This window comes from Petaurus breviceps, unplaced genomic scaffold, assembly GCF_028583685.1.
Source record: "Petaurus breviceps papuanus isolate PSGF00001 unplaced genomic scaffold, PetGlider_PUasm1.0 90919, whole genome shotgun sequence".
Lineage (NCBI taxonomy): Eukaryota > Metazoa > Chordata > Mammalia > Diprotodontia > Petauridae > Petaurus > Petaurus breviceps.
The window spans coordinates 26,985,499-27,003,531 of NW_027187378.1; the positions used below are offsets into that span (position 1 = coordinate 26,985,499).

The 18,033-nt window shown below is 37.6% G+C and overlaps 1 protein-coding gene across 3 annotated transcripts in view; it reads right to left on the reverse strand.

The window, feature by feature from the left end:
- Positions 1–18,033, reverse strand: part of KIF13B (kinesin family member 13B) — a 278,821-nt gene that overhangs the window by 165,925 nt on the left and 94,863 nt on the right. For all 3 annotated transcript variants that reach the window (XM_069075652.1, XM_069075655.1, XM_069075653.1), the window contains 3 exons: positions 16,269–16,329; positions 8,492–8,584; positions 766–946 (listed from right to left, as the gene is read on the reverse strand). In XM_069075652.1, the coding sequence (XP_068931753.1) occupies positions 766–946; positions 8,492–8,584; positions 16,269–16,329 (335 nt within the window). The remainder of the gene's footprint in view (positions 1–765; positions 947–8,491; positions 8,585–16,268; positions 16,330–18,033) is intronic.

The window sequence follows — 18,033 nt, forward strand, 5'->3', positions numbered from 1 at the left end:
CCTTCCCCATTCACGTAGCCTTACTTTATCTAGGGGATCTACCTACCAAGACTGAAGTGTGGATAGAGGCCCCAAGTCACTACAAACTGCAGCTATGATTATGGCAAACCCTACTCAAAAGCATTTACGAGTTGTACACTGCCTACCGGATAAAATTTAGATTCCTTTTTATAAGGCATTTAGGGATCTCCACAATCTGGGCCCAAAGTGGCCATTCAAATACACACCCTCAGACCATCCAAACTATACAATTAACCATATAGAGCACTCACTATCCTCTCCCTATATCCCTAGTTATACTGCTGATTTTTATAACATGCTTCTAGTTTTGTGCATTTCCTGCTCTTCCTTTAAGGTCTAATTTAAATGGCTTCTCCTCCATGAAGTTTTCTGAGACCTTCTGAGTCATCTCTCCCTCTTCTGAACCTACAAAGCATTTTTCCCCTCAAATTTTCACATATAACCTTTTATTTAGTTTTTTCTATATGTGTCTCATTTCTCCTACTACAATGTAGATTTAAGGTTAAGGGCTCTGTCTTATTCTTCTTCATCTGTTCCAAGGTACTTAGCTCCAGGTCTAACATATGCTGAACAAGAATTTACTGTAGTGCAAATATATATTTAAAATGTAAAATCTCTTCAAAGTTAAAAAATTCCTAATGGATGTCTATTATGAAAATGTGACTTTTGCCAATCCAATTAAACAAATAGGATAGTTTGAAAAAAAAAAGATTATACAACATTATTTGATAAAAATTTCAGTACCCTTTGGGGTCCAACAGGTCTCTAACTTTCTCATTATAGATTTCCATGTAGGATACTTCAACTTTAAAACTCTGTTCTTCATTCTCCTCTTTCTGAGTTCTTTCAAAGAGGCCACTGCAAAGTCTTGGGATTAATCCAGGTTGGTCAGCTGTGCCCATCATTGTGTACGATTTTCCAGACCCTAAAAAAAGGGAATACACAGTCATAATAGTATCTTTAGGTAGGGAAACAGGTTCATAAACTGTCTGGTATTATAAAATATTTCTGGTATATCCAAAAATACAATGTAGGGATTCAATAATGTTTGCTGATGGTGAAAATGATTATAAGTCACAAGCTTCACTACCAAGCATATTAGAAAAAGAGAATTGTTAATAAAGAAAAGATTTTCTCTAATAAAATTCACATAAAAATAACCAAATATCACTTCAAGTAAATGAAATGAAGCCAAATTGGAGGACTTTCCTTTTAAAAGTCAAAAATATTCCCCAATATTTAGTGAAAACACTAAGTAGATCTTCTAAGCACGACATATTGCTGCTTCTATCCAAAGTATAATAGAGGAGGGGAGGAGTCAAGATGGTGGTGAGAAGCCAGGAAGTTGCCTGAGTCCTCCCCAGTTTCCCTCAGAAACAATAAATATTAAATCATGCTTCTAAAAGAACTCTGGAGCAAGAGTCCACAAAAAAACAACAACAGAAGGAAACAACTTTCCAGTCCAAGATAACTTAGAATGACTTCAGAAAAAGTCTGTGTCACTTTCGTAAAAGGGGAGTGCAGTACAATGCAGGCAATGTTCAGGCAAGGCAGCAAGAGGTTTTTAGCCACAAAACAGATCAGCAACGGAGGGACCACAATCCAGGCTCAGTAAGTCAGCAGTAAGGCCTCCCTGAGCAATAGGCAAACTGCAAGCCCCAGAAGCCAGGGCACAACAAACACAGCTAGACTGGGGCACCATAGCTCAGTAGGCAAGCCATCAGCCCCAGAGACCATGGCGCAGAAAGCCAGCAACCAGACCCCTAGAACCCAGTGCAAGAAGCTTGGGACAGTGCCCCTTGTAGCCCAGGAACAGAGCTCAACTTTTAAAACTGAGCAAAAAAACAAAAAAGAGCCCTAGCCATAGAAAGTTATTATGGTGACAGGGAAGATCAAAACACAAACTCAGAAGAGGACAATAATGTCAAAATGCCTACAATGCGAAGCTTCAAAGGGGAATATAAATCAGTCTCAAGACCAAAAAAATCCTCCTGGAAGAGCTCAAAAAGGATTTTTAAAAATCAAATAAGACAAGTAGAAGAAAAATTGCAAAAAGAAATGAGACTTACTCAAAGGAATTATGAAAATAGAATCATTAGCTTGGAAAAGGAAGCAAAAAAATTGACTAAAGAAAACAACCCCTTAAAAAAGAGATATTGCCAAATTGGGAGAGGGAGGAGAAACACTGAAGAAAACAACTCCTTTAAAAGTAGAATTGGCCAAATGGAAAAGGAGGTTAAAAAGCTAACTAACTGGACAAGTAGAAGCTAAAGACTCTATAAGACATCAACAATCAGTCAAACAAAATCAAAAGAATGAACAGAAGTGGGGCAGTTAGGTGGCGCTGTGAATAGAGCACCGTCCTGGAGTAAGGAGGACCTGAGTCAAATCTGGCTTCAAACACTTAACACAAAACTAGCTTTGTGACCTTGGGCAAGTCATTTAACCCCAAATGCCCTACCTTTTCCCCTCCAAAATAAAAAAGAATAAATAGAAAAGAATGTAAAATAACTCAATGGAAAAATAACTGACCTAGAAAATAGATCCAGGAGAGATAATTTAAGAATTATTTAGACTATTTGAAAGCCATGATCAAAAAAAGAGCCTAGATAGCATCTTTCAAGAAATCATCAAGGAAAACTGCCTTGATATCCTAGAACCAAAGGGTAAGATAGTCATTGAAATAATGATCACCAACTGATCATTAATTTAAATTAAAATTAATAATATTAAAATTAATAATTAAATTAAATTAAAACTCTAAGGAATACTGCAGCCAAATTCCAGAACTATCAGGTCAAGGAAAAAGTACCGCAAGCAGTCAGAAAGAAACAATTCAACTATCAAGGAGTCACAGTCAGGATTTCACAGGACTTAGCAGCTTCTGAAACATTAAAGGATCGGAGGGCTTGGAATATGATATTCCAGAAAGCAAAGGAACTTGGATTACAACCAAGAAACAACTACCCAGAAAAACTGAGCATAATCTTTCAGGGGAAAAGATAAACATTCAATGAAATAGGGGACATCCAAATTTTTCTGATGAGAAGACAAGAGCTGAACAGAAAACTGAATCTTCAAATACAAGACTCAAGAGAAGTATAAAAAGGTAAACAGAAAAGAAAAACACAACAAAACATGGCATTCAATAAAGTTAAACTGTTTACATTCCTACATGGGAAGATAATGCTTGTAACTCTTAAAAACTATATCTCTATTTTAAAAAAAAACTGTATCTAGGAGTATACCTAGAGGGTATAAGTATATGTTGATTTTGATGTGTGTTTAAAAAAAATAAGGGGTAAAAAAAATGACTTCACTGGAAGAAGAGGAAAGGGGGAGGTAGAATGGGGTAAATTATATCACATGAAGAGGCATGAAAGACCTATTAAAGTAGAGGGAAAGAAGGGATGGGGTGAGCTTGTTTGAACCTTACTCTAATCAGACTAGGCTCAAATAGAGAATGACACATACTCAGTTGGATAAAGGAATCTCTCTTACCCTATAGAGAAGGAGATGGGGAAGGGGAAAAGAAAGCAGGAGAGCTGATAGAAGGGAAGGTAGATTGAAGAAGGCAGTGATCAGAAGCAAAACACTGGTAAGAAGGGACAAGGGGAAAAGAGAGAAAAGTATAAACAGGGAAAATAGGGAAATAATACAGTTAGTATTCATAACTGTGAATGTGAATGGGATGAACTCTCCTATAAAACCAAAGTGGATAGCAGAATGGATTAAAAACCAGAACCCTACAATATGTTGTTTACAAGAGATACATTTGAAGCAGAGACACACAAAGAGTAAAGGTAAGACTAGAGCAGAATATATTATGCTTCAGCTGAACTAAAAAGAGCAGGGGTAGCCATCCTGATCTCAGACAAAGCAAAAGCAAAACTAGATCTAATTAAGAGAGACAAGGAAGGAAACTATATCTTGCTAAAAGGTACCACAGACAATGAAGTAATATCAATACCAAACATATGTGCATCAAGTAGTAGAGCATCCAAATTCTTAGAGAAATTAAGTGAGTTACAGGACAAATAGACAGCAAAACTATACTAGTGGGGAACCTCAACCTCCCCCTCTCAGAACTAGACAAGTCAAAAACAACAAAAAATTCAATAATAAACTAGACAGATCAAAAACAAAATAAACAAGAAAGAAGTTAAAGAGGGGAACAGAATTTTACTCATTAGATATGATAGACCTCTGAAGAAAACTGAATGGGGATGGAAAGGAATATACCTTTTTCTCAGTATTGCATACTACTTACACAAAAACTGACCATGAATTAGGGCAAAGCCCATCACAAATAAATACAGAAAGGCAGAAATTTTAAATGCATTCTTTTTAGATCATGATGCAATAAAAATCAGATGTAATAAACAGCCATGGAAAGATAGACCAAAAATTAATCTAATCCTAAAGAATGAGTGGATCAAACAACAAATGAGAGAAACAATTAATAATTTCATCAAAGAAAATGAGAATAATCAGGCAACATACCAAAATTTATGGGATGTAGCCAAAGAAGTAGTTGGAGGAAATTTTACATCTCTAAATGCTTACATAAATAAAACAGAAAAAGAAGAGATCAATGAACTGAACATGCAATTTAAAAAGCTAGAAAAAAGAACAAATTAAAAATCCCCAATTAAACACCAAATTAGAAATTGTGAGAATCTGAGAGATTAACAAAATTGAAAACAAGAAAACTCCTGAACTAATGAATAAAACTAAGAGCTGGTTTTGTGAAAAAAACAACGAAATACATAAACCTTTGGTTACTTTGATTAAAAAAAAAAAGAAGAAAACCAAACTACCAGTATAAAAAATGAAAAGGGTAAATTCACCACCAATAAAGAGGAAATTAAAGGAATGATTAGGAGCTATTTTGCCCTGTATGCCAATAAATCTGAAAATCTAAGTGAAATGGATGAATATTTACAAAAATATAAATTGCTCAGATTAACAGAGAGGAGATAAAATACTTAACCCCATTTTAGAAAAAGAAATTGAACAAGCCATCAATGAACTCTCTAAGAAAAAACCTCCAAGGCCAGATGGATTTACAAGTGAATTCTACCAAACATTTAAAGAACAATTATTACCAGTACTATATAAACTATTTGGAAAAATAGGTGGAGTCCTACACCAAATTCCTTTTACGACATAAATATGATGCTGATACCTAAATGAGGAAGAGGCAAAACAAAGAAAATTATAGACCAATTTCCCTAATGAATATTGATGCAAAAACTTTAAATAAAATAACCAAATCCAATACTATACTATAAAGTAGCAATCATCAAAACTATTTGGTACTAGCTAAGAAATAGAGGGGTGGATCAGTGGAATATATTAGGTATACAAGACACACTAGTCAGTGACTATAATAATCTACTATTTGATAAACCAAAAGACTCCAGCTGTTGGGATAAGAATTCACTATTTGACAAATAGAAAATAGTATGGCAGAAACTAGGCATAGACCAATATCTCACACTATATACTAAGATAAGGTCAAAATGGATACATAATTTAGACATAAAGGGTGATACAATACACAAATTACAAGAGCAAGGAATAGTTTAACTTTCAGATCTATGGAGAAGGGAAGAATTTATGACAAAACCAGAGATAGAGAACATTATGAAATGCAAAGTGGATAATTTTGATTACACTAAATTAAAAACAAACCAATGTACAAAAAAACCCAATGGAACCAAGATAAAAAAGAAATCAATCTTTACAACAAATATTTCTGATAAAGGCCTCATTTCTCAAATATACAGAACTAAGTCAAATTTATAAGAATACAAGTCATTTCCCAATTCATAAGTGGTCAAAACAGGAATTTTCAGATAAAGAAATTAAAGCTATCTATAGTTGTATAAAAAAATGTTCTAAATCACTATTGATTAGAGAAATGCAAATTAAAACTACTCTGAGGTATCACCTCACACCTATCAGATTGGCTAATATGACGCAGAAAAGGAAAATGATAAATATTGGAAAAGATGTGAGAAAATTGGGACAATAATGCATCATTGGTGGAGTTGTAAACTGAAAGAATCATTCTAAAGAGCAATTTGGAACTGTGCCCAAGGGCAATCAAACTATGCATATATTTTGATCCAGCAACACCACTTTTAGATCTGTATCCCAAAGAGATCATAAAAAAGGGAAAAGGACACACAAGTACAAAAATATTTATAGCAGTGTTTTTGTGGTGACAAAGAGCTGGAAATTGACAGGATGCTCATCAACTGGGGAATGGCTAAAGAAGTTGTATTATGTGAATGTAATGGAATACTATTGTGCTATAAGAAATGATGAGCAAGTGGGTTTCAGAAAGACATTGGAATGTTAATCTGAAGACCCCTTTTTGTACTGGCAAGTAAGCAGCTACATAGCACTTAGTAACTAATCAAATCTCTGTGAAAGCAACAGAAGGTATGAATACCTGTTCCTGTATAATAGGAAGGAGTTGACTGAAACAAGAAGTAGCTAATGCTGTATATATAAGAAAAGTCCCAGAGAGGCAAAGTCAGAATTTCTTGGGACAAGAATCTGGAGGCAGAGCAGCTACAGAAGAATTGAGAACTGATCCAGAATTTCCTGAGAACTTATAATGGTGGAGCATCTTCTGAACAGGAGCCCAGGAACACGGGAACTCAGGAGCCCAGGAGTCCCCTCCCCCCAGGCTGGATAAGGTGATTCTGATTTTTTAAACAAGCTACAGAAGACTGAGGAAGCATGACTGGAATGCAGGGACTTTGTCTGTTTGTGGCTTGGTTGAGCCTTGAATTCCTAGAAGCAGAAATTGTGAAGTATTTGAGATGGACTGGACCTTGTGAACTTCAGTGTGGAGCAGGACCTACCCAGCAAGCTGAACAAGGAACTGGGAGCTGTCTGCCATTGAACCCAGGTAACAGTCTGGTGAGTCCAGGTAGAATCTGGGACCATGGATGGGGATCCAGGGAATCTGAGAATCGGCCCCAAGTCAAAATGAAAAGACCTCTCCATGGGTACAGAGTAATGATGAAATTGTATTTACTAGTGACCTAGGGGTGGAGGGTTTGTGTATTTTCTAATGATTGTACTTAGTGATTAATGATACTTAGTAATTGATTGCTGAACAAGTGACTGATTGAGTTAATTTAGTGTGCCCCATGAGTGGAAGGAAGACTTTAACTATTATACTTTGAGATGATTGTTCTTTGTTCTAATATTGTGACCACTTTGGTGAAAACTATGTGGCCATTTTAATGATAAGGTGTTGTGAATACTATATTGTGATTTTCTGTGATAAGTTGTAATATTGTGAATGCTGTACCTTGATTTTCTGTGAATGTTTTGCTTTGATTTGTTATGGAATAAATAGAGCGTTCACTGTACTGTGTAATCAGAATCTTAAAAGCTGTTCACAGTAGCATTCTGGAACGCTGCTCAGGTGTGGCTGTACAGGCATACATGAACTGACACTGATTGAAGTGAGCAGAACCAACAAAACATAGTACACAATAATAGCAACACTGCGTGAGGATCGACTGCGACTGACTTAGCCCTTCTCAGTAATACAATGATCCAAGATAATTTCAAAGGACTCATGACAAAAAATACTATCCATATCTAGAGAAAGAACTCTCGAGTCTGAATCCAGATTGAAGCATACCATTTTCACTTTTTTTGTTGTTTTTTGTGACTTTGTTCCTTTTGTTCTGTTTCTTCTCTCACAACATGACTAATATGGAAATATGTTTATATAATTGCACAAGTATAACCTATATCAGATTGCTTGCCATGTTGGAGAATGGGATGAGAGGGAGGGAGGGAGAAAAAATCTCAAACTCAAAATCTTTAAAAGTGAATCTTGAAAACTATATTTATATGTAATTAGAAAAAATAAGATACTATTTATAAAGTATGATAGCAGAAGTTCTCCTCCCACAGGTCACAGGACAAACCATACTCCTCCCCCCCAACACATACACACAACTGCCCCTAACAACAGTAAAATAATCACAGAATCATGAAGAATAAAGAATGAATTACAAGATATAATGCTACAGCATCATTAATTTGCCTGATACTAAACATAATTTTATGCTTACCATAAAAATTTATTAAGCTATGTAGTATTTTTAATTAAATCAGTGATGTTCACAGTTACTGGTTATGCAACATTAGATGTATTCTGTTACAGATGTGTAAAGGTGTGCTGAACCACAGGTTAGGCTGGGGTGGCAAGAGAAGTTATAGTTTCTATGCTTTTATGTGAAAAATAAAATTCTGCCACCTTATCTCATTTTTATAATGAAATATGAGCTAAAAAAGGGAAACAATTTTTCCTTTGTTATATTTCTCTAAAGAATAACACTGCCTAATTTTCTGTGTCAGTAAACAAGTGTTTTTATTTTATTTCCTCTTCTCCTGTTTGCTTACCAAGTGTCATGTAATGTAGCCTTACCAGTTTGTCCATAGGCAAAGATACATGCATTGTAGCCATCAAAGGCATTCTGAAGGATATTTTCTCCGAGGCACTGAAAAACAGCATCTTGACCTAATAAAAGCAAAAAAAATAAAGTATCATAAGTGAAACCTACATCTGAACAAGCTTAAAAAGTCACAGAAGGCAAACACAATTAATTTCTATTCCCAAACAAAATTTTTAGATTCAAAATATACTTTTAACAGGTTCAGTCTCCAGTTTTTTTCCAATTAACCCATGAAGGAAAATGAATGAAAGAAAAATAACACTAGTACCAGAAGCCTAGAAATCTTTCTACCAATTAGAACTGTCCACAAATGGCACAGATTGAGAGGTGGCAAATTTCCCCTACTTTAAAATCTCAAGTAGACACTGGACAGACACTGGACAACTTCCTGTTCTGCATGTCATAGAAGTGATTCTTGTTCTTGATGGCTGCTGATATTCCTTCTACCTCTCAGATATTGTGGTAAAGTTTCATTCAGAGAATTCTGAGTAGACTCAAAATGCTGAAGAATGTTAGTTTTGGTCTCTCATAATAAAATAAAATGAAATCTTAAAGATTATACAAAGATAGATTATACTGAAGAGATGCTATACTAAAGAAAATCCTTTGCCACCTTGGCAAAACTGAATGGCAATGCCATGTTTTCAGAGTGGAGAAGTCAGAAGCAGTTGAAATTAATGGTTAGAAGTGACTGGGGTCGGGGGGGGGGGGTCCTAAGTGGCACAGTGAATAGAGCACTGACCCTGGAGTCAGGAGGATCTGAGTTCAAATCCAACCTCAAATACTTAACATTTACTGCCCAGCCTTCCCCCCTCCAAAAAATAAAAAGCAAAAGAATAAGTAATTCTGGTTGTGCTCTTTCTTACCAATATTTGTTCCTGAAGTGTTTAATCATGCCTTTGTATTTTTTATGTATATTATAGGCTCATTTTTTTTTTCAAGAAAAAAAAAAAGAGGCTACGCTAAGGAATTTAAGTTTATGGTTAGAAGTATTTGAAATAAGCTATGAATGCTGGATTCTATGCATGGATTTATCATGAAAGATACATGTAAGACCACTTCCCTAAGAAGCTATCTTGTGGTTGTGTGCTACTATTCACAAGGGAAACCAGTAAAACTGAATTAACAAGTGTAAATCCATCACCACTGCGAAAAAAATAACTTGCAACTCTTGCTTTACATCACAACAAGAAAAAAAGTATCACAGAATCATAGAAGCTCAGAGTTTAAAGACCTCTGAAGTCATACTCGAACAAGAATTCCTTTGACAAGAAGTAATAATTTAGCCTTTGCATAATTAGTAAGTGCAAAAGATGAAGATCAAAGGAGAATGAGAAGGTGCAATCAGACAGGGGGTAGATAATGTAAGTATACCCCTTAAGTCTCCTCTTCTCCAAAGAAGAACCTAATATTTCCAGAGGGAACTCATTCCATTTTGGAGAATTCTAATATTTGGCCACTTTGTAAATTTCATTGCAGATAGAGCGCCAGGCCTGAAGTCAGGAAGACTATCTTTGTGAGTTCAAATCTTATCTCAGACATTTAGTAGCTGTGTGACCCTAGACAAGTCACTTGACTGTTTGCCTCAGTTTCCTCATCTATAAAGTGAGTTGGAGAAAGAAATGGCAAACCACTCTAGTATCTCTGCCTAGAAAACCCAAAATAGGGTTATAAAGAATTGACACAAGAATAACAAAAGAAGTCTAATAACACTTGCACATAACAGGAATTCAAATGCTTGAACACAACTATCCTAGATTAATGAATGAATCAACAAGTATTTAAGAGCCAAGCACTGTATCAGTCTCTGGAGAGACAAAGACTCAAAAAAGCAAAAACAGAAACAGCCCGTGCTCTCAAGGAGCTTACATTCAATCAAAGCCAACAGTGGGAAAGGTGTATGATTTGAATTCCAAGGATCTGTATTTGAATTCTGGCTCTACCACTAGCTCCTCTGTGATCCTTGTGAGGTCACAAATTCTCTAGGCCTCAATTTCCTCTTCTGTGAATTGAGGGGATCCAACTAGATGATCTAGAACTAAGATCTTAAGTATATGTGTATATATTTACTTATCAAGAATTTAAGTACAAAACAAATACAAGTTGGTAAAAGGAAGGGAGGACAGGTACTAATAGGAATGGAGTCCAGAAAAGTTTTTGTGTAGATGGTGATTCTTGAAGAAAAGGTAAGGGATGTGATGAAAAGGAAGGAGTCCATTCCAGGTATGGGGGGAAGGACAATGAAAAGACACAGAGACTAGAGATGGAGTTCTTTGTGTGATGCATGGAGAAAAGATCCATTTGGGTAGATCCTAAAGGGCAGGAAGGAGACTAATGCATAATCAGGCTACAAAATTTGTTAAGGTAAGGACGTGAAGGGCTTTAAATGACAAACAAGACTTCATGTTTTATTCTAGATGCAATATTCAGCAACTAGAGTTCATTTAATATGGGAGTGATATAACCAGATATAAGCTTAGGGAAAATCAATTAAGCAGCTATATGAAGGATGGAATAGAGAAAAACTTGAGACAGGGAGACTAATTGGGAGGCTTATGCAATAGTCCAGTTGAGAAGTGATGACAACAGTGACTGTGTGAGTGGAGAGAAGAATATAAGAAATGTTGTCAAGGTAAAGATTACAAGATTTGGCAATGTAATGAGTAAAATGTCAAGGATGACACCCAGGGGATAAATCTGGATGAGTGGAAGGATGATGCTTCCCCTTGACAGTTGTAGGAAAGTTCAAAAAAGGAGTTGTGTGTGGGGAACATAATGACTTCTGTGTTGGACATGCTGATTCTGAAATGCCTACAGGGGATTTAGTTCAAAATACACAGTAGGCAGCTGGTGATATAAGACTGACTTCAGGAAAGAAATAAGGGCTGAATAAATAGTTCTGGGAAACATCTGCTTAAGAGATAATAACTGAACTCATGAAAACTGAAGAGAAAACTTCAGTTCATCAAAACTTTCTCCCTCCCAAGTGAGAAAATATAGAGGAAAAGAGGTCCAGTACAGAGTCTTGGGGAAAACCCAGAGTTAGGAGGTTTGACATGAAGGACGATTTGTCAAAAGCAGAGTGAGATGATATAGTCAGACAGGACAAGAAACTGAGGTGTAGCCCCTAAGCCTCCTGTCTCCAGGCTAAACATTCCCACTTTCATATGGCATGAACTAGAGACCCTTCATCCTCCTGGCTGTCTTATCTGGATCCTCTCCAGTTTATCAATGCCCCTTTCTAAAATGTGGTCCCCAGAACTGAATAAAATACTCCAGATGTGTTCTGACCAGAGGCAAGAACAAGAAGACTACAACTTCTTCGTTTTGGAAATTATGGTTCTCGATGCAGATTAAAATCAAGGTAGCTTCTCTGCCCCCTATGCTGTGCTCATGAAGTTGATTGTTCTAAAATATAATTGTAAGCCTGAACTTCTCCAAAGTCTTTCAAAGATCACTGTTGGAGGCAACAACCACATCAGATAATTCTTTCAGTACCTTGTGATATAGTTCACCTGAGTCTAGTGATTTGAACCCATCAAGGGCAACAAGATACTCTTTTCTCCCTAGTTCTCTTGCATGGCAACTTCCTATTAGCCATTTTTGTTTTTTCCTTTACAATCCAAAGATTTTGTTTTCCTTCGAAATAAAACAAGATTAGAATAGCTACATCTCCTCTTCCTCTCTCTCTCTCTGTCTGTCTCTCTCCATTACTATTAATCCATTACCCTGAGCAGGGAATCTTCTCTGCACTCTTCTTCCAAAAAAGCTTTAAGGGAAAAAACCCTGCCCCTTCTTATTGCTTAGCTTCAGCATCCCCAACACTACAATCATAGATCTTTGCTATTCCCTATTCCCTATTTCTTGCTCCCATTTTCTGAACATATCTTTTAAACATTTAAGTTGTTTGATGACTTCCTTGAACATCCATTGGTTTCATTAGATAACTCTCACACCTTCCCTCACTACTCCCCTTCCTTTTCATCAAAATTATTTCTCACGTTTTCAAAATTTCATAGCATGCCAGACCTCTAAAGCTAACTTCCCTTCACAGAACTTCAGGCCATGGGATCTTAATTATAACTAGGTTATAAAAATTATTTTTTTTAATTCAAGTGTGAGATTTAACTCTCCATTGTGTGTGTCTGTACTATAAATATATGGAAAGGTATTTAATGAAATAGCATCAAAATGAAATTAGCAATAAAATATTGTCCCCACCCCGCCACTCCATAAATCAAGAGTATATACTTCTAAACGTACACCATGAATGTAAAGAGTGGGTATATGTGGCGGCTAGGTGGCGCAGTGAATAGAACACCGGACCCGGAGTCAGGAGGACCTGAGCTCAAATCCGGCCTCAGACACTTAACACGAAAAACTAGCCACGTGACCTTAGGCAAGTCACTTAACCCCAACTGCCCTCCAAAAAAAGGCAAAAAAAAAAGGAAAGAGTGGGTATGTAGGGAACATACATGAGTCAGTCAAGAAGTCTTTATTAAATGCTTACTATGTGCTAAGGATACAAAGAGAGGGAAAAAAACAATCTCTCCCCTCAAGGAGTTCACATTGTAACAGTGGGAAAAAAAACATGCAAATAACTCTGTACAAGATATATATAGTGCAACTGAAAGGTAATCTCAGAAGGAAGGCACTAGCAGTGGAAGGGCCTGTGAAAGGCCTGCAAAAGCACCAAGTGTAGTGGGATCTGAGGACAGAGAAATCAGGGAAGCCAGGAAGAGGTGAGGAAGAAGAGTGTTCCAAGCCTGGAATGCTCATGAGAGCACATGGCCAAAGTACAGATGGAGAGGGGCACACAGACAGAAAACACATGGAATCAAGACAAACATAGAGCGAGGAAATCCATTTCTCTTGCGTCGTAAGACTATGAATGTCTCCTGGTGATATCATCATACTGCCCTCCCTAGCCGATTCTTGAACCGCTGGTGATGTTCGTCACCACTGAGTCCGCACACTCAGCTGGGTGTAGCTCTGCTGGTCTGGTGGTAGATTCTCAGCATTTCATCTCAGCTGGGTGTGTAGCTTCCTGCCACCATCCCTTCTAGGACTCTACTTCTGGTTTCCGTGGGAGGTGGTTGTGCAAAGAGTAGAAAAGAGAAGAAGACTTGAGCTTTTCATACTTTTCCTCACTTGTATATGAGCTTCAAAGTTTTTCTGCAGCTGGGGTCTTTTCATCAGGAATACCTAGAAATCCTCTATTTCATTTTAAAGGTCTATTCTTCCCCCTGTAGGATCAGTTTTGATGGGTAAGTTATTCTTGGTTGTAAGCCCATAACCTCTGCCTTCTGGAATTCCAAGTTCTCCATTGATTTATAGGAAAGGTTTCTAAATCATCTGTGATCCTGACTGTGACTCCTTGAGGATTCCTTGAATTTTTTCTGTCTGGCTGCTTGCTGTACTTTTTCTGTGACCTAGAAATTTGAGATTTTGGCTATGATATTCCTAGGAGTTTTCATTTTGGGATTTCTTTCAGGAGGTGACTGGTAGACTCTTTTTTAAATTCTTCTTTGTCCCCTGGTTCTAAGAGTTCTGGGCAGTTTTCTTTTAAGATTGCTTAAAATAGGATGTCTAAGCTCTTTTTTTTGGTTATAACCCAATGATACTTACATTTTTTCTCCCTTATCTGTTTCCTCAGTGAACTGTACTCTCACTTCACCTATCCCAGAAATGCTAGATTAATCCATGCACATGCTATGTTCCACTGAGGCTTGTCAATATTTTAGAGTCATTCTCTTCTTCTGCATGTGTCTTGAGTGTCCTTGCCACCATAACATCTCATTACGGCAGGGTGCTTTTTGGTTTGTTTGCTTATTTTTTCAGCACATTTCCTGACTCTGAACTAGATGTTAGGGCTAGGCTCTGCCACACTCCTGCAGGGAAGGTCTGGGCTGGTCAAGTTTCTTGGGGTAGTGAGTGTTCTGTTATTCCAAGGACAGGCTGGGACCTTACAAGCTTTCAGTACTACTAAAGTGGTCTGTTCCAGAGTCAAGTCTGATTGCTGCCCCTGAGATCTGAGTTCTGTTAGCTCCTCACCTGGGTTTGAGTCTGTGCCTGAGTGGACAGCTGCTGGACTCAGCCAGCTAGAAAGTTCTGTTAGTTCAGAGTGGCAGAATTGGAGGCTCCCTTTCATCTGGGTTTCCTGCCTTAGTTATTCCTTGTAGGATGAGCTAGAGGCTAGATGAAAGATCTTGCTCTGAACTTGGGTTCTGATTATAATGATCTTTCAAAAATTACTGTCAGTAGAGCAGCACTCATATCAGACAATTAGTCCATCTATTAAAATCTGTTTCCTAAATTCAAGTAAGCATGTCAGACTTGTGTCCAGATTTCTTCTCTATTACAAATTTTCAGATGGAGGGATGACTCTTCCCTGCTGATTCAAGGTTCCCATCATCTCCTTTCCAGCAACCAGTGCTGATTGGTGAGAATGAGATCCAAGGTCGCATTTTCCCTCATCGGTTTCTCTACTTTTTGAAGGCTGAAATTATCATTAAGGCAAGTCAGGAAATTGACAATTCTGCTCTCAACAGAAGGAAAGTGAGCTCCAAAAGCTGTCGAGTACATCATACTACTGTGCCAGACCATGATCTATTTCCTAAATTCCTCATCTATTCCCCATTTCTGTATAGGAAGTCTGCAGCATACTGATGACAATCAATTCTGCTTTTGCTCTGTTGACCTTCATTTAAATGTTCTTTACCAGGGAAAACCCTTGAATTCCTGCATTTCCTCACGTATGTGTGTGTGTGTGTGTGTGTGTGTGTGTGTGTGTGTCTGTATAACCATACAATACTAGTCCTCTTTGTCCCTTCCCCTTTACCCATCTATTCTTTCTAAATAAGGTTTACTCTCCCAGGGCCACATTCCAACTAAGGGTCATAAGTCACCAAGATACCATGATTATATAAAAACAAATACATATGAGAATAAAATCAGAAGTAGGTAAGTAGTATAGTGAAATAAAGTACTGGGCCTGGGGGTCAGGAAGACCCAAGTTCAAATGCAGCCTCAGATACTGGCTGTGATCCTGAGCAAAACACTTTAACCTATGCCTGACTCAATTTCCCCAACTGTAAAATGGGTATAACGCCTACCTCCTATGGTTGATGTGTGGATAAAATAACACTTGTAAAGGGCATTGCAAAACTTAATGTGCTATAATTCAAATGCTAGTTATCATTATTACTAAATGTACATCTTGAATTAGGGTAGCTTATTCACCTTACTTGCTACTCATCTTTGTACATTTGTGTACAGAGTCAAACTATGTAAAAACTACAGACACACTAAGGTTAGTAGCTTTATCTTCTATCTCAAAAATTTTAAAGCTACAAAGGATAGATTAGAAGAATAAATTTTGATAGTTCTCAAGGAAGTACCTGGAAAGTACTACTTTTTCACTTGATCCTTCATAATGGGTATGGCAAAATCAGACTCTTATAGGTTCCTCCCAGCATAGGTTCTCAAAGGCTATGCCAACAAGGGGGAATCTCTGGCAGATGCTGTCAAACTAGAAAGGCTCTGAATATATTCCTAGTAACACCCTCTAGAGCTATAATTCAAGGACTGCTAACATCAGAAAGGTCAAAGAGTAATGAATCAGGGGGAAGGCAAAAATAGCACTGCAGGGCAGTCTACTAAGGCTGAGGGAAGAGCTGTGATTTGGGTCGATCCAAATCCAAGAAATCACAGACTAGGTATAAGAAACACAGTTCGAGACACTGTTACCTGCGTATTTTTCTTTGACAGATTCATCCATAGACCAGAAGCAATGATCATAAGCAAATACCTGTTATATAAATAAAAGTAAGCATTAATAATGAAATCTTAAGGAAATGATTCCACATCATCAAAATAGAATATGACTACATAAAGCTAAAAGGGTTAAAATATACATACGAGTTCTACCTTTAGAAATAAAGAAAAGTGTTTACTTTCTTGAAAGGAAGCTAGATGACTGAGTAGATAAGAGTGTAGGACTTGTGATAAGACATAAGTTCAAATTCATTCTCAAACACTTAATAGCTGGGTTACCATAGGATAATATGAGCTTCCCAGGGTCATTATATCAAGTGTGATAGATGCAAAGCAATTTGTAAACATTAAAGCATGATAGAAATGCTAGCTATAGGGGCAGCCAGGTGGCACAGTAAGAGCGTTGGCCCTGGCGTCGGGAGACCCAGGATTGGTTCCGGCCTCAGATACTTGGCACCCACACAGAATAACTGGCTGTGTAACCTTGAGCAAGTTATTTAACCCCAATTTGCTTTAAAAAAAAGAAAAGCAATGCTAGCTATTATCATTATTTTTGTGGGTGTTGGTGTTATTATGCCAATCAATTTAGATCTGACAAACTACAGACCCAAACTCAGAACACTATCTGGAAATGCACGTGTGAAATGCTACTTCACGTTAACAACTGTGAAATATCTCAAACTAGAGGACCTGTACCATATTAAACTCCCCTACTACTTATTGTCAAGAGCGCCACCCTCCTCCCAGTTCCCGAGGCTCCCAACCTAGTATTATCCTTCTCTCCCCACTCTTCATTCCCTCTCCCATCCAAGCAGTTGACAAATCCCAGAGTTTCTACCTTCTTAACCTCTCTTCTATACGATCCCTTCTCTCCTCTCACATGGCAACTGCCCTATCACCTCCAACATCCTACATAAAAATCCTCCTTTTGGTTTTTAAAGGCCTTTCAACCTGGCCCCTTTCTGCTTTTCCAGTCTTCTTACACCTTGCCCTACTCCACATACTATGGAATCCAGTAGCACTGACTTCCTCACTGTTCCTTACACCAGACACTCCACTTCCCAAGTCTGAGTATTTTTTCTGGCATTCCCTCATGCCTGGAATGCTATCCCTCCTCTTCTCTCCCTCCTGGCTTCCCTGGCTTCCTTCAAGTCCCAGCTACAACCCAACCTTCTACAAGCAGCCCTTCCAATCCTCCTCCTTAATGCTAGTGCTGTCAGATCTCATTTGTACATAGTTGTTTACATGTTGTCTTCCCCATTAGACTGTGAGCTCCTGGAGAGCAGGGTTTGTCGTTTTATCTTTTTCTGTATCTCCAGTTCTTAACACCATGCCTGGCACACAATAGGTGCTTAATCAACATTATTTCAGTGAGAGATGGGGGAGGGGAGGTGGTCCTCACAACAACTAATATAATGAGAAGTTTTTGCTAACTGCCCATTCTACCTCTACATCTCTCACATCAATTCCATTCTGCCCACCACCAACTAAAAGTATCATGCTTTTTCAGGCCTTCATCATCTATCATCTAGTCTACTTTAATGGCCTATCTGTCTCACTACCTTCAGTCTACCCTTCACATTTCTACCAAACTAAGTTTTCCTGAGCACATCAATTCCCAGCTCAGACTCTTCAATCTCTACTTCTCTAAACAGGAGTTCTTAATCTAGGGCCATAAATATATTTATGTTTTTAATATATATTTTAATAACTGTAGCATAATATGATTGACTTCCTT